Here is a 25,487-nt window from a genome sequence, read left to right on the forward strand (position 1 = left end):
CTCCTCTGTCCAAATCCTACCTCAGAAATTCCAACAATCTTAGTTTTCTCTCCTTCATTTTGCTAGACAGAAATATAGGACTGCCTACGGTACTCTATATGGCAAAACCAACTCTGGTAGAAATAGTAACAATGAGAAAAGTCTTCAGAGCTCATAACTGAAGCAGGAGTGAGGAGGGGATGAGAAGGGAAAGTACAAGAAAGGAAAATATGTAACTTCCATATATCTGCACACGCCAGTTTCCATGACTGTCCTGTGGATTTTCCATGGAAACTGCTCAGTCCCAAACAGGATGCATTTTTAGAAAATCAAGTTAGGTAACGTCAGAGCAATATGCTTACCATGTACGTGGATTCAGTATAACCCTTTTGTTGATTTAAAAGAAGGCGATCATGGTATTGCATGGGAAGAAAAAAATTAAGGAATCAGAAAGGTCTTCAAAGTAAATGTTTGTTTTTTAAAATCATTTTATTGGGGGCTCTTATAGCGCTTATCACAATCCATGCACCCATGTGTCAAGCACATTTGTATATATGTTGCCATCATTTTCTTTCTTCTTTTTTTATAAGTACTTTTATTGGGGGCTCCTACATCGCTTATCACAACCCATACAATCATCCATTGTGTCAAGCACATTTGTACATATGCTGCCATCATAACATTCAAAGCATTTTCTTTCTACTTGATTGATAACATACACACCTTAACACAGTGTTTCCATTATCGATCAACATTGAATTAAATTGATCACGACAACTCCATAAAGACAAGTTTGTCAGTTTAACAAAGGTTGCTGCTTAGTCTTTTTTCTATTGGTGGAAATCACACCAGTACAGTACCAGCTCAGGATCCCTCAGGCCATGTTTGGCCAAGTTCTTAAGCAGCCAAACTTCTGACACACACCTTGATATTCTAAAAAGGTTGGATTCAACCGTTCATCTGCCTTTTGATTTCCTTTGAAATAAAACAGACCAGAAGGTATGAAAAAGAGAGCCAAGATAAAGTCTAATGCCCAGGGAAAGACTCCAAACAACCAAATTCACTGCTATCTAGTCAACTGCCAACTCAGTGGCCCTGTAGGACAGAACAGAACTGCTCCCCCAAGGTTCTGAGACTGTAACTGTTTATGGGAGTAGAAAGCTGATTCTAACTCCTGACCTGCAAGATCACAGGAGAACTTTTAACCACCACTACACCACCAGGGTTCCCAAGGAAACACTAGGACTCTGGTTTTATAAGGTGGTAAGCTATTTCAAAGAACTGTCCTTAGTGAGGGGGGAAAAGGCAAGCTGGTAATTCTTGTTTTTTCAAGCATGTACACTCTAAATATGAGTTAACAGAAAAATGGTGGCCACTCATTCCATGAATAAGAAAATGCTCTTTTGTGGGTGTTACTATATAAAAGAATACATTAAAAGTATAATTTACCTTCCTGTTATCACATGTCACAGGATAATGATCACACCTACATTTGTGGTAAAGTAAAAACCACTCTGAAGAAAAGTGGTCTTAACCACAATCCAAGCTTAACAGCTTTCAGCCAAGGTGTGTCTGAACTTATTCGCCTACCAGGAGGCTCCCATGCATTTCTGCACCCAGGTATCCAACAGCTCACTCACCCACAGGGTTACCACCCACTTAGGGGCATGGTGAAGTTCCAAAGACCAAGTTGCAAAAGTTGGAGGGTGCTATGGGGATCAAGAATTTACTTTTCATTGTTTCAGACCATCCATTCATCTGCTTTTTAAAAAATAATACAAGTACATACAAAGAACATCTAAGATGTAGTGGTGGATGACTTGTCCAGTTATGGGCTATTCCTCTTTGGAGGAGATGGGGCAGGGTCAGTCGGCTTGAACACTTCACCCTTCCTCCTGAGCTGGGTTGGAGCTATCTCCAGAGTGCTTTACTCTTGTCCCTGCAAACAGGCAACCCTAGTGTGTGGGTGGTGTTGTTAGGCGGTGAGGGTGGGGTGTGCTTTCACTGGGGCTCAGGGCTTCCTCTGAGGGCATGCAGGCCTTTGGCTGAGCACCTGAGGCCCACCGAGGAGGGGGCTTCCTGTAGTATGTCATTAACTTGGGAATAATTTCTTCTCCCTGGCTGGTGCTTCTATAGTCATTCTCATTCAACAACCATTTCTAGCTCCAGGCTACATACCAGTTGGGGACCCAGAACAGGCACCAACTGGCTAATGCTGTCTGCACATCTGGTGAGCCCAGCCTCAGACAGCAGCTATTGCAGAGTGCAAAAGACAGGACAGCATTCTCAAAGGACATCCTCAACCCCAACCCCACCACTGCTCCCAGACCCTCCATAGGGGAGGAGACACTCTGCACCCATAGCTGCCACACTCAACACCTCAAAATAGATTGTGGATCTTCTCCATTGTCCTAGATGCAAACTGTCGGATAATGAGATAGTAAGTGGGAGTAGGTGTCTATGTTCAATCAAGCCTCACATGGCCATGGGAAGAGGAAGAAGGCATCATGAGCACAGAGATGACAGTGTAAGATTTGACTTCAAGTCGCCTTGTATTAGGTAGCCATACCATGGATCACATAGTATAACTGTTACTTGGGGTTTTCTCGGCAATAATCTATACAAGTAGATTGCCAGCCCTTTCTTCCATGGCAGACTAGATCTGGCAACCTTTAAGTTAGTATTCAGACACAAACTGCACCACCAAGGGACCTCAACAACCAACGAAGGGGCCCTACTCTGCCCAAGTTCAAGATAGACTCACAACTAAAGACAGATCACTAGGAAATGATTGAAAGCACAAACCTCCAGTAATTTAGGATTACTAAAGGATTAACAACCTTGGGGTTTTGAGAAAGGGCAGCAAAGAAGATGACCATGAAAAGGTCCAGAGTGTTAAGACAACACTCAGCTGGGACAATTTATGCTATGTATTTCCTTGCTGTGACAAGAATTTAAATTAAGCAAATGCTGTTGTGTTAGAGTGTGATAGGTAGGTTTATTGTGCCAACCCGGCAATAGGAACATGTGGAATTAATAAGATCACATTTTGATTAGAGGGAAAAGAGATAAGTGACTGGGCAAGCCCTGCCAGCCCCCCCACCCCCACCCCCTCTTGCTCTCTGGTAATCGGACCAACGTGCAGCTGCTTTAGCTAGTTCTCTGCCTCACCTTGTGAACTATACTACCTGTGGGACAGCCAACCAGTGGATCCTGTCACTAAATCATGCGGTTCTTTCCAGACCTGCTTCACAATGCTGCTGGTGTATACACTGCTTGAGCTTGAGGCTGTTGGATACTAACTTAGAAAACCAAAGTGGCCAAAATCACCAGGAAACCGCCCTGCCCCCATCTGATTACTCACTGAACCTATTAAGGTTTGATAAGGAGACCCTGATAAGTAAATCAGGAAGTCAAACCCTACTTGTTAACTGCTGATCTTCCTTGCCTTCTCAAAATAATAAAATTGTTTTCTAATTCACTGATAAATTAATGCCTGTGTACCTTCTCATTAAGCCAATCATTTTATCATCTCCTAAAATTGTATTTACTATCATCTCTCATAAACACAGTTTCTTAACATATAAACTATTCCTAAGCAAAGAGACACACTGGTTATTCAACTCCAGAGTGGCTAGCAATGTCAAAAGGGTACATGAGTCCAGAAAATCGGATGGAGATAACAGTCATGGCCACTTAGTTTCTGTGTGAGGTGGCTTGTGCAGCAAGGTGATGTTGGAAGCTTTGCCACTGATAATTCAAATACCAGCAAGGTCATCCACAGTGATCAGGCTGCAGCAGTTTCCAGACTAAAAGGAAGAAAGACTTTGGGATCTACTTTTTAAACTACTGGGCCAGGAGACTCTTGTGGGTGGTAGTAACAGAACAAGGCTACAGGTCATTATTAGTTGTTCAACAATGGTGGGATTATTTAATGAGACATGTTGGCACTTCAAAAAGTTATAGGTACTTTATGATAAGACTTATGAAGTGGTGGTATTCAAGAGCTAAGAGAGACTCAGGACACCTGAGAGGAGTCCTGGGGGAGAGGGGGTGTTCCCCTGTCTTAATGTTAATTCTGACTCATAGCAATTCAACTGGCATAAAAGAACAGCTTCTTGGGTTTTAGAGACCTTAAATCCTTATAGGAGCAGGCAGTCTCATCTTTCTCCTACAGTGACTGGAGAGTTCAAACCACTGACCTTATGGTTAACAACTCAATTCGTAGCTACTACACCACCAAGGCTCTTTTGAAATACATTCTTAAGAAGTCTTGGTTCCTTCCTGTAGCTTTGTTGACTTTAAAACTAACTTTGATCAGATGACCTGCATATCCAATACTATACATAAGTCCTCCGGCAATTTCACTCGGGTAATATTTTATTGCAACCATTATCGAATGCTCTTTATTTTTAAAGGTTGCTGTTGTCAATGTCGACTCTTGACAGCTACCTGTGTGTGCTTCAGGAATAGAACTGAACTCCACAGAGTCTTTCGGTAGTTTGGTAGTAGATCACTGGCTTTTTTTCCGAGCCATCTCTGGGTAACTCTGCCAGCCTTTTGCTTAAAAGTCAAGCTCCAAACTGTTTCTGTCACCCAGGAACCAGGGTGTTTATAAAATATCCTGTTCTGAGAAGGAAAATTTCAGAATGAAAATGAAATAATTTAATTCTAAGTATAACTTCAAACCTTGGAATGAAAATGAAGGATGGAAAGAGTCATCTTAACTGCTAATTTTTCAATGTCATGATTCTAACATGCTTCAAGAATTAATCCTGCTGTTCTGAAAAAATGTTTGTTTGTTTTTTCCCTGAGAAAGAAATACTACTTGTCCCAGGCCAGCACTCTTAACTTCTGGACTACCTTCTGTCCTAGAACCTACGAGTATTTGTTAGTCAGATCATCTCTCATTTGTCTGGTTTCCTGGCTCAAAAACACTGCCGATTACGCTAAAAAGGCAGAATGCAGAGTACAATTCCTCAGAAGAGATGGGCAAGCACACAAAGGCGGACAGAAGGGAAAAGACTGTCTGTGGGAAGCAAGAGTCCCGATGCCACCAATTAGAGGAGAAAAGAGCTCAACAGTGTGGCCATAAAAGGGCAATGTCCACCTCTTGACAAAGCACATCTGGCCCATCCCAAATATGGGAATGTTTTAGTTGAATGCAGAGCTGTTCTTCTGTGGAGTATAAGCATAGATCAGTCTGTTTCACTATAATCTCATACTGGGATATCTACCCATTGTGAAATAATGCACTAAATTATTATATAAACCACTGACAAGGTCTGTTTCCCCCCAAAGTCCAAGTCTTCCAGACAGAAAAATACTTCTGCCCTTCCACCATGATCCTAGAGCTTCAGTCTCCACGTCGGTAAAATAGCCAAACCTATTGCCACAAAAGAAGTCCTGGTAGCCTAGTGGTTACTCGTTGGCTGTTAACTGCAAGGTCAGCAATTTTAAAAACACCAGTCACTGAAGGGAGTTCAGTACCCATAAAGAGTCTCAGGAACTCACAGAGACAGTTCTACTCTGTCCTATAGGGTCACTGTAACTCAGCATCAACTCAATGGCAGTGAATTTGGTTCTTGATTGCCATCAAGGGAATTCTGACTCACGACAGCAACTGCCCTACATAGGACAAGAAAAGAACTGCCCCCGCAGGGTTGGCTGTAAACTTCAAAGAAGCAGACTGCCACAACTTTCTGCTTTGGAGCAGTTAGTGAAATCAAACTAATCAACCTTTCAATTGGAAGCCAAGCACTGCTGAGTTTCTGAAGGTTGGTGTATGATACGAAAAACAATTTGGAAGAACATCCTGTAACCCAAACAAACTCATTACCATGGAACCAACATGGATTTATAGAAATCCCAATACAGTTTCTGCGACTGTAAATCTATACAGGAGCAGAAAGCCTCTTTTTTTCTCCTGAGGCACACTTGGTGGGTTTGAACTATCAACCTTCCAGTTAGCAGCCCAATGCCTATCCCATGGCACCACACCAAACTGTCAATGAGGCGATTCCAACTCATAGTGATTATAAAAGACAGAGTAAAAGTGTCCCTATGGGTTTCCAAGAATGACAATCTTTATGGAAATAGAAAGCCTCATCTCTCTACTTTCTAGTTCATTTCAAACTACTGAACTTGTATTTAGCAACCCAATGCATAACCAGCAGGGCTCCTGGACAACAACCCCTGATACACATTAAATGTTAGTGATTAAGGATGAGCTATTATACACTCAGGAGTTTCTCTCCCCTTTCAGAATCACCAAACCCAAACTCACAAGACAGTTCAGTGATCAAAATCGTAAACATTAAAGTAAGATTATTTCCTTATAATATTCAGTCATTCAACTGTCAAGGCTTTCATTTTATGTGGACCCACAATCAAAGCCCAGGGAAGCAGCAATGAAGAAAGCCTATCACACTGGGAAAATCTATTGCAAAATCCCCTCAAACCTATTCGTAGGACATGGGATGTTGTCACAGGATGTTGGGTATATCTCATAATTGACCAGAAGTTCCCTTCTGGATCACTTTTTTGGGGGGACCCGCTTCCTCCTGGGAAATATCCCACAACATTAAGGAGTATCAGATAAAACCAGACCTGGCCTGCTGAGTCTAAGTAAAAGGGCACTTGCCAGTCACATGCAAACCTTCAGGCCACCACCAAAGGAAATTTGGAGGAACCAAAAGTCACTTGAGAGACGTCACCATTTCCGGTCAGGAATCTTAGACTCCACCCTACTGCATATCCTTTTCTTTTGCTGCTTCTTGCATCATTCAGTATTTTATACACAGAACCTTTGAATATTGCAACTCAAGGCTTGGATTGTTTCCTCAGTTCTTTCTGCTTAAGATATGCTGGGCATGTTCTTATTTTTAGATTTCTAAATCTAAATCTTTGAACATTTCATTATAATATTTTACTTTGTCTTCTCAAATGCCCTTGGAAGCTTTCTCTTTGGCCTTTGACTTCATTTTTTCCATTTGCCTTAACTACTCTATGATTAAGAGCAAGTCTCTTCTGACATCTACTTTGATCTTTTCTTTCCTTTCTGTATTTTGCTTTCTTCAAGAATAGCGGATGGCCTTGATGTCCTCCCACAGTTCAGCAGGTCTTCGGTCATTAGTGAACAATGTTGCGACTCTTTTCTAGAGATGTTCTCAAAATTCAGGTGGGAGATGTACCAAAGGTTTTGTTTTGAGTTTAATGGACTTGTTTCCATTTTTTTCAGCTTCAACCTGAACTTGCATATGAGCAATTGATGGTCTGTATATGGAGAAGAATGTGGTATCAGGATTGGAAGAAGACTTATTAATAGCTTGCTATGGAAGTGATACAACCTTGCTTCCTGAAAGTGGGGGGCTTGAAGCACTTAATGATGAAGATTAAGCTGCAGCCATCAGTATGGATTACACAGTTCAATGTTAAAACAAAACAAAAAAATGCACAACTGGACCGATAGGCAATAACATGATAAATGACGATAGATTTTGTCTAGCTTGGATCTATAATCAATGCAGCAGTCAGGAGATCAAAAGATGCATTGTATTGGGCAAATCTACTGCAAATAACATCTTCATGGTGTTGAAAAAGCAAAGATGTTATTCTGAGGAATGGAGTATGCCTAACTCAAGTCATGGTATTTTGAATTGCCTCATAAGCGTGTGAAAGTTGGACATGGAAGTTGGACGAGGGAAGACCAAAGGAGAATCAAAGCATTTGAACTGCAATGCTAGTGAAGAATGTGCCGTGGACTGCCAAAGAACAAACAAATCTGTCTTGCAAGAAGTAAAGAGACAGAATGTTCTTTGGAAGCCAAGTTGGTAAGACTTCATCTCAATCAAGTCCTAAAGACTTGTTATATAAGGAGTGCCTGTCTCTAGAAATGGACATCATGCTTGGCCAAGTGGAGGGACAATAAAAAAGAGAAAGGTCCTTGATAACAAAGACTGACATAGTGGCTCCAGTAATGGGCTCCAACATAAGCACAATTTTGAGGATGACACAGGACCCGATACTTCGTTCTGTTGTATATAGGGTTGCTATGGGTTGGAAGAGACTCGATAGCACCTAACAACAATCCATACCCATGACCACTTCTCAGAAAACTGTTACATATCCACAATCCCCTCCAATTTACTTCCTGATGTACATGTGTAAAACTACAAATTCTCTTTTTTCAGGAGCTTGACTCCGTAACTCTAGTCCCAGCTTGGTCAACCAAAGTAAAGTATTCCCCCTTCCATTTTCATCCAGTCTCCTTGTATCTCAGCCACACTGAGCGAGACCTAGACTGGTTACATCTAACCCTTAGAATTTTCAATTGCCTCATATGCGTGGGAAAGCTGGACAATGAATAAGGACGACAGCAGAATAACTGATGTATTTGAAATACGGTACAGATAAATATTGAATGTACCATGGATTACCAGAAGAATGAACAAACTTGGTCAGCAAGTACAACCAGAATGCAAAAGGATGGCAAGACTTCCTCTCACATATTTCACACAGGAGAGACTAGACCAGTTCGTGGAAGAGGGTATCAGCCTTTGTAAAGGAGAGTCGGCAAAAGAGAGACCTTCAATAAGAAGGACTGACATAGCGGTTCTAACAATGGGCTCAGGCATAGCAACGACTATGAGCATGGCACAGGATAAGGCAGTGTTTCATTCTGCTGTACAGAGCCGCTGAGGTGGGATAGCTTCTACAACACCTAACATCAACTCCTGTTTGACAAATAAGAGTGGCCTGTTACCAGAGTGGTCTTCCACAGAAATTTCAATAAAGGATTTAATAAAACTAAGTCTGATGCACATTCAATTAATCTAGAAGTTGTATAGCTGTAACCAGAGCACTTCTACATACATTATTCTCTTCATTGCCAATTCTTAAGTTAAAACATGAAAGCACTCAGTCAAAGCAAATGCTTTGACAAGGTTCTCTTTTCTATGCTCAAAAACACCCAAACCTCACTGCTAGAGTTGATGCTGACACGCAGTAACCTTAAAGAACAAGACAGAATTACCCCCGTGGGTTTCTGAGACTGCAACTCTTTCCGGGAGTAGAAAGCCTTCCCTTTCCCCAAGAATTGGCAGGTGGTTTCCAACTGCCTATCTCATGGTTGACAGCCCAATGTGTAACCACTAGGCCACCATGGTTTCTGCTCCAGACCCTAATTCCCTCCCAACCAAAACATTTCCTCAAAATCCTTAATAAGGTAGAATCCAGAAGTGGGGCAGGAAGAAGTGGTAATTACCCTCTGGGTCCATTCTTTCCCAATTAGCACATTTTCAGTCATGTTAAAATAATTTGTGTTGCTGTGACCATCTCGTGTGGTGACCGTCAACTAAAGCTAGAATTTCTTTGCTTACTTGCAAGCACCCCACACCCAACAGCGAACAGCCTCACGGAACACTAGCCCCAAAGTTTAAGACCAGGCTTCACTGATATCCCCCAACCAAACCCACTGATCCATCATGACCTCATGGGGCAGGGTAGAGCTGCCCCTAGCTTCTCCAAGATTAAAATCAGTAAGGAAGCAGGCTGCCCATCTTTCCCCCAGAGTGGCTGGGAGGTTCTAAGCACCCACTTTTGGATTAGCATCAGATCCCTGCGCCACTGCACCAGCAGGGCTCCTACACCGCTGAGCAAATCTCTGGAACGAAATTTGTAGCTTCATTTATATAGCAGTGGGGCTTATCAGAGAAATGAATGCATGCTCATCTTTCCTGTTTGTCTACAAAAGTGGTTCTCAGCCTTCCTAATGCTGCGACCATTTAATATAGTTCTCATGTTGTGGTGACCCCCAACCATAAAGTTGTTTTCGTTGCTACTTTATAACTGTAATTTTGCTACTGTTATGAATCGGGCAACACCTGTGAAAGAGTTGTTCGGCCCACTCAAAGGGGTCACGACCCAAAGGTTGAGAACCACTGGTCTATATACTTTCCTTTTAATCCTTGAGAAGCTCAATCATCCTATTAAACTTACCTCATTGTAATTCCTCCACAATAACGCAATGCACCGAAATCAATACAAAGGGTCCCTATAGGACTGGGTAGGACTGCCCCTGAGGGGCTCTGAGACTACACCTCCTTAGGGGAGTAAAAAAGCCGTGTCTTTCCCCCACAGGGGCAATGGTAATTTCAAACTAGTGACCTTATGGTTAGCTGCCCAGCAAATAACCATTATGCCACCAGGAACATATTACCTGATTTTCATGGTAGTTATTGACAAGGCATATTCTACTTTTAAATCGGGTTCTTACTTGAGGTAGAAAGTGCACAAAGCATTCTTTAAATAAAATTTACCAGATTCCCATCATGATATAAAATAGTACTGTTGTTCAAAATAATGGAAGAGAAAATGGCTTGAGAATGTACTTTTAATGCCAGTAGTACAATTTGCTCAAAACAGTTTTCTAAACCTTTATCTTCACACTCTAGAACATCCCCCCCACCCCACCCCACCCCAAATGGTCCCTAAGTGGCTAATTTTCATTCTTGAGGGATGATTCTGATTTTTTTAAGAACAACAGAATGTACTGCGATCCCATCTAGTTGTTAAAGTTATAATCGTGACCTGCTTCCTCTAATGATTCTCTGTGCGAGGTTGGAACACCATCTCTAGTCCTGTTACTGCTAAGGGCAGCTGAGTTGATACTGACTCAGCCACTTCATGTGACTAAATACAATTGCCTCATAGGTATTTCTTGATCATAATCTTCATAGAAACAGAGCACCAGGTCTTGCTCCTGGAAAATGGTTGGGTGAGTTCGAACTGCAAGCCTTTCATGTTAGCAACTGAGGATCTTGTGCCACCAAAGTGCATTGCCAAGGAGCTGATTACAACTCATAGGGACCCTATTAAGACTATCAAGACCTGCCCCACACAGGGATTCCAAGCCTGTCATCTATACAGAAACAGACTGCCACATCGTACCCCCGGCTAGTGGGCTCAAATTGCCAACCTTTCAGTTAACAGTCAAGTACTTAACCACTGTGCCTCTCCAAAAAAACAAATTCACTGCCATTGAATCCATTCAGATTCATAGCAATCCTACAGGGTAGGCAAGAAGTGCCTCTGTAAGTTTCAGAGACTATAAACTCTAAGAGGAGAAAATAGAAGTTGCCAATAGAAAAGATGTCTCACCAGCCTGTGTGACCACGAGCTGTCGAAGGGATCAGGTATCAAGCATCAAGGAACAAAAAAATCCTATCATTGAAAATATGGGTGAGTGCAGAGTAGAGACTCAAAAGTCCATTGGCAGCCAACTGGACAACCCTTACTGAAGGGTTGTGGGGAGGAGACGAACCAGTCAGGGTGCAGGGTAGCAATGAAGAAACATATCACTTTCCGCTAGTTCTTAGACACTTCCTCCCCCTCACTATCATGATCCCAATTCTACCTTACAAATCTGACTAGACCAGAGGATGTACATAGGTACAGAGAGCAACTGGAAACACAGGGAATCCAAGACAGATGACTCCTTCAGGACCAATGGTGAGAGTGGCAATGCCTGGAGGGTGGAGAGAATGTGGGGGGAAAAGGGGGAACTGATTACAAGAATCTACGTATGGCCTCCTCCCTGGGGGAGGGACAGCAGAGAAGGCAGCAAGGGGGAAACATCGGACAGTGTAATACATGACAAAATAATAATTTATGAATTGTGAAGGGTTCATGAGGTAGGGGGCAGTGGGGAGGGAGGGGGAAAATGAGCAGTAGATATTAAGGGCTCAAGTAGAAGGCAAATGTTTTGAGAATGATGATGGTAACGGATGAACATATGTTCTTTACACAATGGATGTATGTGTGGATTGTGAAAAGAATTGTATGTGCCCAATAAAATTATCTTTAAAAATAATTTTAAAAAAAGAAAAGATGTGTCACTCTCCTACAAAATGACAGGCAAGAGAAAAGGTCCCCAGGACCCAGCTGTGCAAAAGCAAACACCATGCCAGGCCACAGTGTGATTAGCTTCAACCTGGCACTCTCCAAGGGGTAACCAGCATAGGATGGGAAGTGGCAAGTGAGGAAATGTGACTGCCGGGCAAGAGAAGCAGACTCTTCTGATGGAAAGCCAAGTCCCGCTACTGAAGTCAGAAGAATTCGGCAATGTGAGCTAAGATAAGGGGCAGTGCTGGGAGGGATGTGGGGAAAGAGAAGAGACTTCATCTCCTCCAGGAGCAACAACTGCCAGTGTGTACAGAAGCACAAAGAAGGGCAGCCATCAGCGAGGTGGGCAGCCCATGGCTAAGTGCAGTTACTATTTTTCTACTGTAATTGCAAAACATGATTTCTAAGGACTGGACTCAATTCAGACCCAGTCGATGCCACTTTAACTTAATTTCTAAAAAACTAGCCAGGAAAGATTACTTATGTTTACTATCTTTTGCCCTCTTCCTCTTTTAACAAAGAATTCCTCCATTCTTCCACTCCCATGTATAAATAATTTATCAGGTTTTCATACTGTTACTCTTTTCTAGGCAGGAGGTAGCTACTTTAGGCAAAAATCTTAAAACACATATATGCTCACAGTGTCCTCCTGTGAGGTCTTCTATGTTTTAGTAGCCACCAGAAACCGCAATCATCCTCAAACAACTCACACAGCACATATCTGCTGGTGAAGAAATTGTGGCAGGCACAGGCACTGATCCGAGAAGAGAAATTGCTCACATTTGACTACCTTTAAATGCATTAAATAGATCAAATTTATTCTTTAGTTTTTACAACATTAAATTTTACCTGTACAGTCTCAGAATTTTCTAAAAATGTGTTCCCCCAAAGAATGGGTGTGTGTCCACACCCAGAAGGGCGAGGGAGCACTGGAATGACCAAGGGGGTGCCTGCACTTTACCCTGGGCTCTGGGGCAGACATTTGTACTGCTGGGGTGGGATGAGGGGTTTTGTTTTTTCTGCTGAAATGGGGCAGTAGTGGGAACCTACGATTTAGCACATGAGAGGCCTAGAAAAATGAATTGTGTGGATCCCAATGAGACATTAGTTTTTTATTTTTGTATTTTGTCTAACTACCTGGATCACTTTCATCAATGCAAATTAAAAGTACATTCCTCTACAACTAGGAACTATAGCAAACATTTTACTTTATGCATCTTAAAATATTTAGCAGAGTACACAAAACATACACATTCACAAACCAAGAAGCCAATAAAAAACAAATACCAAGTTTTAGAACTAATTAATTGTTCCCAATCCCAAGGGATAAGACTATTGATTTCAAAATGCCTGAAAACTTTTGTGGCTGAGGTCACTCCAATTCTTTAAGGCTGGGCTTCATGAAGTTTCTAAGTTGATCATTACCAGAACTCAGGTCTTTATAAAAATCTAAGACAATTTTCCAACTTGTTTACATGACAGCTCACAGTAAGACATATATTTTACAGTGCAATTCCATGCACAGCTGTATCATTAAAACAAAGTTTCGCAAAACCAAATTGTATGGATACGTTCATAACATTTCCTGTTCATTTTGTCAAAGGGTGGAGGGGTGGGAACTATTGAAATGAATTCCGGATGGGCTGACACTGGCAGTTTACAAACCACGGATCTAGGCTTTGATTAACAGCATGAATGCCAAGGAACGGCAGCACACCAGAACAACCTACTTGATAAAACAATAACCTTGGTTATTGCCACGCGAAAGCTGTTGCAGCTGCTACATTTACATTCTCTTCATTTCTCATTCTTATATATTCTCCCACAATAACCTTTACTTCAAACAAAAAATAGTAGAGACCCTTGAAGGTGATGTAATCCCAATAACATCAGAAACCAAGGAGAAGCAATATAAAACTGGTAACTACTTTTGAGGGACATCTGTCACTACAGACCTGCCAGCAGCTCTGTAGACAAAGCTATGGCAATCTGCTCCTTCTCTGAAGATGCACAGCTTTGGAAACCCTAAGCAAGAGGCAGTTCTACTCTGTCCAATATAGTCTTGGAGTTGGGCTGCTACCCACAAGGTCAGTATTTTGATTCCACCAACCACTCCATAGGAGAATAAATGAGGCTGTTTGCTTCCGTAAAGATGTACAATCTCAGAAACTCTAGAGAAGTCAGAATCACTTCATGGCCAATAGCTTGTTCTTTTAGTTTTAGTTTATAATGGGAGGTACACACATAGTAGAATAAAGTTAACAACACCCAACATACTCCTTTATGTATTCCAGTATTTTCATTTTAAACATTAAAACTAGTTTTATATAATACAATGGTGGGGGGTATCAGATACTACACATTGTAGTTCATTTTTACTATCTTTGGGTTTTTTGTTTTTTGAAATGAGTCCTGGTGTTGACTTGGTTATTCATTGGACTGCTAACCACAGTCAGCAGTTCAAAACTAGTATTAGTCACACGCCCTGTGGATAAAGCTGGGGCTTTCTAATCCTGTAGAGTTACGGTCTCAGGAACTCACAGGGGAAGTTCTGTCCTATAGGGCTGCAATGAGTTAGCACTGACTCGATGGCAATGGGTTTGGATTAGTTTTTGAGACTGCATTCCTTATCACTTATGAAGTTGATTTCTAACTAAGAACTGACATGTTCATTTCAAAAACATAAAAGTCCCTTTCTGAAACAGCACCCCCCACCAATGAAGCCCTGCAGTGAGTAAGTGTGGGTAATCATGTTTATCTATTGTGTATATAAAGCCCTGCTGGTTTGAGTGGGTTATGCATTGGGCTATCCAAGGTCAGCAGTTCTAACCCACCAGTCACTCTACAGGAGAGACTTTCTGCTATCATGAACATTTACAGCCTCTGGAACCCAAAGGAGTGGTTCTACTTTGTCCTATACGGTTGATATGAACCACTCAACAGTAATGGATGTATATTTGTATAATATAAGGATCCCTGGTGGTGGTACGGGATAGGTGATGGCCTGCTAACTGCAGGGTAAGCTGTTCAAACTACCAACCACTCACTCATTGGAAGAAATTTGGAGCTATCTGCACCATTAAAGATGTAGTCTCCTAAATCCTATGTACTCTATATAAGGTCACTATGAGTCAGAATCAACTTGATGGCAATGTTGGGTTTTTTTTTCATGCATTAACATGTTTTTATATATTAATATATAAGTTTACTTTCCTGTATTATCCTCCACCCAGTCACTCTCCAACTGTCAAGTAAAAGAAGGTTAGATTTGAAACATTGATTAGTTGACCCCATAGTCTTAACCACTAAGCTTTGCTGCTGTTGTTAGTACCACTGAGTTGGGTCTAACAGTTCACACAACACAAGAAAACACTTGGTACCATTAGCTCAATCCATTTCACTGAGGGTCTTCCCTCACTGCCTCTACTTTACCAAACATGATGGCCTTTTCTCCAGGGACTGGTATCTTCTGATATGTCCACAGTGTGTAAGACGAAGTCTTAGCATCCATGCCTCATCTGGTCATACTTCTTCCAGGAAGTTGTGTTGTCATTTTGGCAATTCATGGTAGTTTCAGTATTCTTCTCCAACACACAATTCTAATGCCATCCTTCTTCACTCTTCCTTATTCAAGATTCAACTTTCAGATAAAGCATTATGAGGTACTGAGCTATATAACAGAACCAAACTCACTGCCACTGAGTCAATTCCGACTCATAGGGACCCTATAGGACAGAGTATAACTGTCTCCGTGTGTTTCCGAACCTTTCAATACTTATAGAAGTAGATAGCATCATTGTTCTCCTGCGGAGTAATTGGTGAGTTCAATTGCTGACCTTGCAGTTAGCAGCTCAGGGTGTAGGCTACTACACCACCAGAGCTTAAACACTAAGCTATAAATTCTTCTAAATAGAATTTTTAAAAATCTCACTGCCAAGGGGTGGATTCTGATTCACAGAGATTCTATAGCACACTGTAGACCTGGCCCTCTGAGTTTCTTTATGAGAGTACAAAAACTTATCTTTCTTCCACAGAGTGGCTGGCGGTTTTGAAATGCTTGCTGACCTGTGATGAGCAGTCCAACGAGAAACTCACTACACAACCAGGGCTCCTTCGAAATAGAATAGCAGTCCACAATAGCAGTGCTTTATTTTGTAAAGTTTGCAATGCTTTGTGAGATTTAAATAAAACAGATACTCAAGAGCTAGCCCCCCAAAAGATTTTAAAGCTATAGCATCAAGTATTAGAGGTAGGCACGTTCTACAAACGATGAAGGGATCAACCATGTCTCACATCCATTATTCCATTACATCAGAGAACTTCTCGAGAGTCAGTGGGATTTGGTGGTTGAACTGCGTAGGCAATAAACATCTGGGTTTACCCTGAAACTAGAACAGATCACTGTCACTATAGGCATGACTTTAACAGTTCTGCCTTAGATTTAATAACTGAATTCTATTAAGGACTTAACTGCCGATATGGCAAACACAATGTGTCAAATTCATCTGTCCACGATTTAAACTTTAATTTTTCTAACATCTTTTCCTTCATTGCCCAAAGATGTAGGATTGAGAGGCTGATGGAACACTAATCAGCTCAGTATTTTACCATGAGTTGTTTCCTGCCTGTGATCTTACAGAAGTACTGGGTAGGCTAGCACACTATACAAAATGATGGTTCCAGGTCTCGGGTAATTATGGAATTGCTTTGACTACATCACTCCAATGAAATTTTTTTTGGGGTGGTTATATTTCTCTCCTTCCTGTCCCTTCTATTTCAGAATTTACAGCTGACCAGTCTCACTCCAATGAAATTTTATGAACAGAAAAAAGTTTATAAAGACTTCTGATGGGTAAATGAGTATTAAAAAGGCTCTAATCATGACTAGCAACCACAAACACACCAGCAGGACCACATAGCACCAACAAGAGGTACAGACATACTACTAATAAGGGGGTCACGCCTCTTCCTCACAGTGAAAATTCTTTATAAAATACAAGCATAAATTCTAAAAGGCCCAAATTATAATTCTGTTTGGTCAAATAGGCCCAACTGAAGAATTTTTTTCAGCTGTCTTCCATTCAAGTTACCACGCAATGACTGCATTGGGAAGAAATTAGTCCATGATGTAACCCAGAAAGATAGTTACAGAGTAACACCAAATAACCCCTCAACTATTTGGTAAAAGAAATGATAAAAACCAAAGGGGGAGGGCATGCAAAGGAAAATACTTAAAACTAAGGACTGTCGTCTATCTCTACCCCAAATGCCTTCTAATCTGAAAGAAAAGCAAAATAAAATCTAAAGAAAACAAAACAAAAATCCAGAGGGTGTTATGTGCACGTGTTACACACAAAATGTTGGCATAATTCCATAACCACATCTGTAATCTAAATACTACAATGTCTTAAAATATGCAATAATTATAGAATTGTGGGTGTTCACCCATGACCTTGGGGATCATGAGGGTTTCTAAAGCATACCTTTTAATCCACGCCATGGTACTTCAAGGACATGTTAAGGTAAGCCACAGCTTGGAACACTTCGACGCACCTCAAAACACCTCAGCCAGTGTATCTGTATCATTCTCCTTTCCTGTTGAGATCATAATGGCTCCGAAGAACTATAATGCTTCCATGTGAATGACAGTTTCATAATTTCAATAACTTAAAAAACAAAAACAAAAAGCAGGACTTAAGACGTGTCAGTATGTTAAACTATTAGCGCAGAGTGTTAATAGCTGCCATGACTAAGGGAAAACGAAGCTGCGGGGGCTACTGCTCTTTGGACACACAGTCCAGTTTAAGGTGGACTCTTGAATGAATGGGCAGCAGCTGCCCTTGCTTTCTGGAAACCTTGCTTTGGAAACTTCAGAAATGTCTTTGCCCCCAATTAATTCTTCAGCTTACTTCTCAAGGAATGAAAACATGTAAAAAATAAAAACAAGACTAACATTTAGTAGGCATCAGAGGTCAGTACCTGAATGACAACACCTACTGTGTGATGAGTGAGAATGCGAAAGTAACTCACATGCCTAGAAAAAAGGGAACGGGGCAGAGGTTCCTTCAAGCAATGTTCCTGCTATTGCCATTTTGATTGAGGAAGGCCATTACATTTCAAAGACGTTGTTAAAAATTACTTCCATTGATAGCACATGTGTGTATACAAATAACCAAGTTTTACTGCCTTCTCTGGGACTGCCTTCTTCCCTCCTCACCCCATTCCACCTTTGTTACATAAAAAGCTTTGAAAAAATCTCGGTATTCAAAGACACATTAGGTATACAATCTATTACGTTTTAAATCTTAAGAATTCACAATGCTTTTGGTAATAATACAAGAAAGAACATTCAAGCTACACAAAGAAAGTAAAACCAACTGATAACTTATCAACAAATACACACACATTTACTGTCATAAACCAATTAAAAGTTCTTTCAAATGAGTGGTCAGGAAAATGTTTAACATAAGTCAGTCATAAAACAAGACTTCTAGGAAAAACGAACAGGTGGGATGGGCTCTGTTTAACTCCTAGTATGTGGAACAGCTCGTGTAATGGTTAACAGACAGGGAAGAGAAGATTTCCAGCCAGCACCCATGAGCATGTGCTGAAGAGAAAGTGGAAACTAGGTGGTCATGTTTCGAAGGGTGGGTTCAACTGAGGAAACTTCTTGGGTCCACTGTGAGAAAATGCTAATACTGAGCTGTGGCCTTTATTTAAGCCTACATGGAATGAAAGGCTACTGGGTGGTGATTCAAACCTACTAAGTAGTACAGTGGAAGGTAGGCTTGGAGATTCACTTCCATTAACATTACAAGAAAACCCTATCACAGCAGTTTACCCTGAAACAAAGGAGGTCACCATGAATTGAAATCCAGTGGATGGTTCCTACCAACAGCAATGGGGACTGCAGATTACATGATACAGCTCACTCCTCACTCCACCCTGATGACACCATCATGCCCGAGACAGTCCAGCTCAGATTTGCTTTCTTTATGTACCAAGTTCTGGGAAGTTTCTACAATAGTTGCGTTTTGGTTCTGTTTTCCTGGGGAATCTTAGAAGGTTAAGTTTAGCAAAATGAACAATACTTCTATACTCAGGACCACAATTGATACAGTTATCTCCCTTCTTTATCCATTCTAGACTCACTTCAATGCTAAATTGGTATTTCTGCAGGTCTCAATGGCTTTCATGGTAGGATGGCCCAAACTCACATCCCTCAGAGGGTCTGAAGTCCCAGGCACTATGCCCACTCAGACTGTGCTGTTATATTTGTCCATTTATCACCAAAGTTAAACAAGAGAAGCAATAGTTGTCACTAGGTGTGTTCTTCCCTGGCCCTGTTATGTAATAGTAGCTCTACCTCCTCCTGCTGATCAAGGCCATTAGCTTTGCCTGGACATCTATAAGCAGCCTGAAGAGACAAAAGGCAACCACAGCTTTACATTTAATGATTTAATAGGGTAATTGCTGGGTCACCGGGAAAAAGTGCTACTTCTCTGCAACCAGGATCTCCAGTCTACAGAAGTCAGAGCTGGAGTGGAGATGGGAAGCCCAAATTCCCCAAGTGGATCACTTGGCTGCTAGCTGAATCCTCTAGTGGAGATGGATGACAATTTTACAGCCCTGGAAGTCTTTTGGGTAGGTCTGTTCTATTTGATAGGGCCACTATGAATCCAAATCAGTTGATGGCAATTAAGTTTGATTTCTTTGTTTCACAGCCCATTTTAAAGTGACGGTAAGGTACCATCAAGCTGGTTCCAACCCACAATGAGCCTATGCACAACAGAACAAAATACTGCCTGGCCCTGGGCCATCCCTCACAACTTCAATGTAGTAACAGCCAAATAGTGAATTATTATAGGAATGCCCATCAGAAATTCTGATGTGCACGTGCATACTTTTTCCCTGAAACAGCAACTTAAGCAAGTTCTGTCCCTGAGAAACACTATTAATGGTTAAGTGCCTCACTACTGATCAAAAAGTTGGTGGTTCAAATCCACCAAAAACACCTAAACTAAGGTCTGGTGTCAGCGTCTTAAGTTCACGTTATGGTCATAGACAACACTGTGGAGCATGGTTCTACCCTGACACTTAAGTGCTGCCTGAGTCCTAACTCTTTGGTTTTTGGCTTATCATCCAAAGTATGAGTCTCCACTGTTTTAGGAATGTTGGATCCAATTTTTCCCCAAATGAATTTGCATTTCCAGTGTTTTGGGGTTTTTTAGTTACTATTTCAAACCTTTAAAACTATTACCAGATTTGGGGTAATTTTCAAAGTCTCTTTTTGACAACTGTAACTGATGTTGTTCGGTAGGTGCCCTTGAGTTGGCTCTAATTCACAATGCCTCTGTAACAGAAGGAAACATTGCCCAGTCCTGCCCAATCTGCACACTAATAGGTATGTTTAAGCCCATTGTTGCAGCCATTGTGCTAATTGCTCTGATTGAGGGTCTTGCTCATTTTCATTGACTTTCTGCCAAGCACGATGATAGCTCCTCCACAGACTGATCCCTCCTGATTGCATGGGCAAAGTGAGTGAGACAAGATTTGCCATCTCTGCTGTCTTGATTTGTTCATGGTGTATGTTCAATATTCTTCATCAACATCATAATTCAAAAATGTGTCAATTCTTCAACTAAGAGGCTATGTGTATTTCAAAAGACGTGTAAGGAAACTTAATTTCTTAAGCAATTTAGACATAGTAACAGGAAGGACTGAACCTTGGAGAAGGTCGACAGGCTTATTAGGCAAGAAAAAGAAAAAAGAGGAAAATCCTCAATGATGGGTTACCACAGAGGCTGCAACAATGGGCTCTAACAGGAATGGCTGTAAGGATGGGGCCGGGCAGTGTTTCCTTATATTGTACACTGTGTTTCATGACTTAGCACCTGTAACAATCCAAAAGGCACTTGGGACCTCCCAACTCAAACCAAACCAAACTCACTGCCATCGAGTTGATTCCAAATCACAACCCTACAGGACAGGGGAGAACTGCCCTTGGGGATTTCCAAGACTGCCACAATTTGTGGTAGTAGAAAACCCCATCTTTCTCTCTCGGAGCAGTGGGTGGTTTCAAACTGCTGACTTGGAGGTTAGCCGGACATGTAACCACTATACACCACCAGGGATCCTTCACTTTCGACCTAGCATTCTCAATCAGCTAATTCTACTTTGGGGGACACTCCACACCACCAGGGATCCTTCACTTTCGACCTAACATTCTCAATCAGCTAATTCTACTTTGGGGGACACTCCAAAGTAAGAATTTTTCTTCCTCAAACGTATGTCCTAGTTTTGTTACATGAAAATAAACATCAAAGTACCTGCTGCTGATGCTCTTAAGGTAGCAAGAACCCAGTGTTCAACCAGAGACAATCAGGTGTTTCTTTTTTCCTAGAGTTTTATTTGATACAGCATGACAAGTTAGAACTTAAATATACATACACACACACCCCACCACCACCAAAGTATCCTTTTTCAAAAGGATTCATGTCAGCAAATTTGAAACAAACATGTTCTGCTGTCACCTCTCTAGGTAGAGGGAAAGGGAGAGAAAATGGAAGAATAGACTCAAAGGACTAAGTAAAAGATGTTAGGGAAGAGAAAATAGTAAATTAAGCAAATTCATCAACAATATGGAAGCTTCCTTCCTTCTAGGAATAGATGAGGCACCACAGAAGAAATGCTGAAGACTCTAAATCAAATTCACCTCTACTTTTTTTGGCCTTCTTTAGATATTTTTTCAATTAAAATACTTGTGAGCCAATTAGGTCTCTTGTTTTTCTCTGATATGTTAGTTGCTTAGGTGAATTTGTGTGTATTTTTTTAAAGTAAATTTTATTTTTCAATGATGATGAGGTCATAGATGATAAAGAACATGCAGTTCAAGTTGTTGAGTTGGAACCAGGTCACAAAGGTTAGAAATTCATTAGATACGTAACTTCTGACGAAGCACAACTTCCATGAAGATAATTCCCAGGTAGCACTGTTATAGTAATTCTTTAATGAGATAGTGCACTTGCCACCATAGGCAAAAGCATTTATTGACTCTGAGGGAATAATCTGGCACAGTTACTGCTAAGCTGCAATTCTAAAATCAAATCATTTTCTCCTACGAATTTTCTGATTTAATGTTTGTGAAATCTGTTTTCAGTTAAAAAAAGTTTCCATTGTCCTGTTTATCTCAATGATGTGAATGTCAATCCAATCTGTGGTTTTAATTCATGCCTTCAAGTACTCTATCCTTTCTCTTAAAACTTCATTAGTTCAGCCATTACTTGACAACCAACATTGTGTCCTTTCTTAAATACTAGAGCTACATCAGTATACAAAACCTGAGAAAAATCTTTGCCTTCACCGAGCTCACCACCCTGTAATGAAAACACCCAATTGCCACTTATGGCATGAAGAAAAGCCAAAGAAAATAGGTAAGACAGGGAATAAAGTGAAAAAAATTTAAGTACTGATGAGTTAAACGTACATATTGTTTATTAAACAAGTGCTCTAATGAGCTTACTATTTTAATTACACATCCTGTCATGTGCAATTACCATTTTAGAAGATAGTTGGACATGAATCCTTAAAGAAAATTCCTAATTATAGAGACTAAGTGATATATTCCATTTTTAATATTATAGAAACAAGACAATATGGGCAATTTCTTCCATTAAAAATAAACTCTAACAACAAAAAAGAAAAAAAAAATAAACTCACTGCTATTGAGTCATTGCTGACTCACAGCAACCCCCTGTGGGTTTCTGAGACTGTTTACAAGAGTAGAAAGGCTGCTGGTGGTTTCGAACGCTCTACCATGTGGATAGCAGCCTAACGCATAACCACTACGCTAACCTACTATCTGATGTCTCTAGACCAGCGGTTCTCAACCTACGGGTCGCGACCCCTTTGAGGGTTGAATGACTCACAGGGGTCGCCTGATTCCTAACAGTAGCCAAATTAGTTATGAAGTAGCAACAAAAATAATTTCATGGTTGGGGGATCACCACAACATGAGGAACTGTATTAAAGGGTCCTGGCATTAGGAAGGTTGAGAGCCACTGCTTTAGACACTGAAGTACATCTCAGACTCAAGCCTATAGGTAACAATGAACGTTACAGGTAACATTTATAGTGTTTTCTAAAAGTTACTCAAAAAACCAAACTCACTGCCATCAGGTCAATGCCAAACTCAGCGACCCTATAAAGTAGGGTAGAACTGTCCCTGTGAGTTTCTGAGAATGAAACTCTTCAATTTCTACAAGTTAAGTCCACCGAAAAACCTACTGCTGTTGAGTTGATTCCAACTCATAGGGACCTATAAGCCAGGGTAGAACTGTGCCTTAGGGCTCAGAAGATCTCTACTGAAACAGAGTGCCTCATTGTTATTCTGTGACGCGAGTGGCTTTGCACCATCACCCTTTCGGTTGACGACCAAATCAACCCACTGTGCCACCAAAGCTCCTACTTGCCAGGAATCTCAGTTCAATCACCAAGGACATACTATTGATTGTTAAGATGAGGCTAGGAGAAACAGCTTACCAAATTCAAAATATTCAATAGACCTTAATTAATCATGAAAGAACTACTTCATGTGTCTCTACCTGTTGCAACAACCTAACATGTCCATGATCTGGACTGGGCTGGATGTTTTCTCGATATTCAACTGCTCTTGTATATCAACCTCTTTCTTATCCATGTATGTCCATGAGTTTGTTCCTCTAGTTTACCCAGACTACCACAGGTAGTTGTTACTGGAGAAAGGACTGGAACTGGGAACTTCCAAGAGCTTAATAATGTTTTCATGTTATTAAAGGTGTGGCAAATCAAATGGGCTAATTCACTCACTCCTGATCCATTTGGCCTGCTCTGAGCCCTGCTCTAATCAGTAAATGATAATGAATTTAATAACTGAATAGAGGTGGTGCCACAGAGCAGAGGAGATGGAACGGATCTTGTCCTGGCCCCACGTTCCCTTAACACCCCTTACAACTGCCAAGGATGCGCTGCAGGTCCAGCGCCAGTAGAAAACAGCCACATGCTGGCTGGGCCACTACCCTGTCTTAGCTTCCCAGTGACTTCCTATTTGCTTCCATTTAAAGGAATGTTTCCAAACACTGGGCACTCTTGGTTTCTGAACAAATTTATTTCCAGCAAGACTGGCAGGAGGAGCAAAGGACAAACTCAGTATCCCAGTACTGCTGAGCGAACACTTGCTCCTGGTTTTGTCTCCAGACTACTGAATGCAATTTTGAAGATCTGAAATGTAAAGCCTCTAAGTTACCATTTTTAAAACCTGTTTATAAAAATAAATAAAATTATTGGCAAAAACAGAGCTGTGTAAAATTATTTAGAAAAAAGAAAATTTTGTTAGTTGCCTTACAGTCGATTTCAAATCATGGAGACCAAAGGGGCTTAAATGTAAAGCCCCTCTCTACTGTATCCTAAGGTCTGTTGGTATCTTTACATCACCAGCACCTAAGTACAATATCCTACCCACTGCCAGGAATCGATACATAAATACCCTTTATAAGGTTTCTGGGGCTGTATACATTTTAAAGGAGCAGACAGCCTCAACTTTCTCCCAAGGAGCGGATAGTAGGTTTAAACTGCCGTCCCTGCATTTAGCAACCCAACGATTCCCCGAAAACACCACGAAGGATCTTTAAATATGATACAGCTTCTACATAGCCCTCAGATTTTTATAGTTTCCTGGGTGAAATCCTGGTCCAATTGAAAATATAATTTTTTTTTGTACATTTTCCTTGTGACCTGTATTAGATGATAAAAGCAAATCCTGGGTTCTAGTATTTTGAATTTAAGTAAAAGTAATGAAAATACTACTATAATTTGAAAATACTAAATTTGCTAAAAATGGCCTTTATCGGTATATTTTATGTCGTGATCTGAGAAATACACCTACCCTTCATTTACAGTTCATTATCTGACATTTCAAATTGATAGAAACAGGTTTTTTTAACCCTATTATTTGACCGTTTTGCGCATTAACGGTGCATGTATGCTACAATGAAAGTAGAGGCACAAGGCAAGGACAGGGTAATACTAGCTGTGATAGTTAAGGTTGTGTATCATCTTGGCTGCGCCATGATTCTCAATGATTCCAGTTACAAAATGGTATAGTTTAGCAGTTACCGTATGTCATGATGTGGGGGAACCCTGACGGCAATAAACTGCTAACTTCAAAGTCAACAGTTGGCAAGTACCCTACCAGTCTCTACTTGCAAAAGGACTACAGTCTCGGAAATAGACACAGGCAGTTCTATCCTGTCCTGTGGGGTCACTGGGAGTCAGTATCAACTAGATGGTCCAGGGTTATTATTGAGTGCCACTGGGTTGGTTTCGACCCATTGCAATCCAAAGTACATGAGAACAAAACACTGTTCAGCTCTGCGTCATCCTCATAATTGTTATATTTTATCGTGTTGGTGCAACTGCTGCTGGGAATGGTTATCACATCAGCCAAAAACAGAGATCAAGACGATTCAAGGAATTCTACGTTTACTTCTGTAAGCGCTAGACAGACAGCCAGGGTTTGCTACCTCCAAGATACTTAAAAGATTCAGTGAAAACAAGCAAGCTATGAA

The 25,487-nt window shown here is 41.0% G+C and overlaps 1 protein-coding gene across 5 annotated transcripts in view; it reads right to left on the reverse strand.

The window, feature by feature from the left end:
- The window catches only part of RBPJ (recombination signal binding protein for immunoglobulin kappa J region), a 112,074-nt gene that overhangs the window by 58,474 nt on the left and 28,113 nt on the right, over positions 1–25,487 (reverse strand). For 2 of the 5 annotated variants that reach the window (XM_075544467.1, XM_075544466.1), the window contains exon 2: positions 17,367–17,549. The exons of the other annotated variants lie outside the window; for them this stretch is intronic. In XM_075544467.1, coding sequence (XP_075400582.1) covers positions 17,367–17,383 — 17 coding nt within the window. In that variant the 5' untranslated portion in view covers positions 17,384–17,549. The remainder of the gene's footprint in view (positions 1–17,366; positions 17,550–25,487) is intronic. 5 annotated transcript variants of the gene reach the window in all.

This window comes from Tenrec ecaudatus, chromosome 3 (genome assembly GCF_050624435.1).
Source record: "Tenrec ecaudatus isolate mTenEca1 chromosome 3, mTenEca1.hap1, whole genome shotgun sequence".
Taxonomy (NCBI): Eukaryota; Metazoa; Chordata; class Mammalia; order Afrosoricida; family Tenrecidae; genus Tenrec; species Tenrec ecaudatus.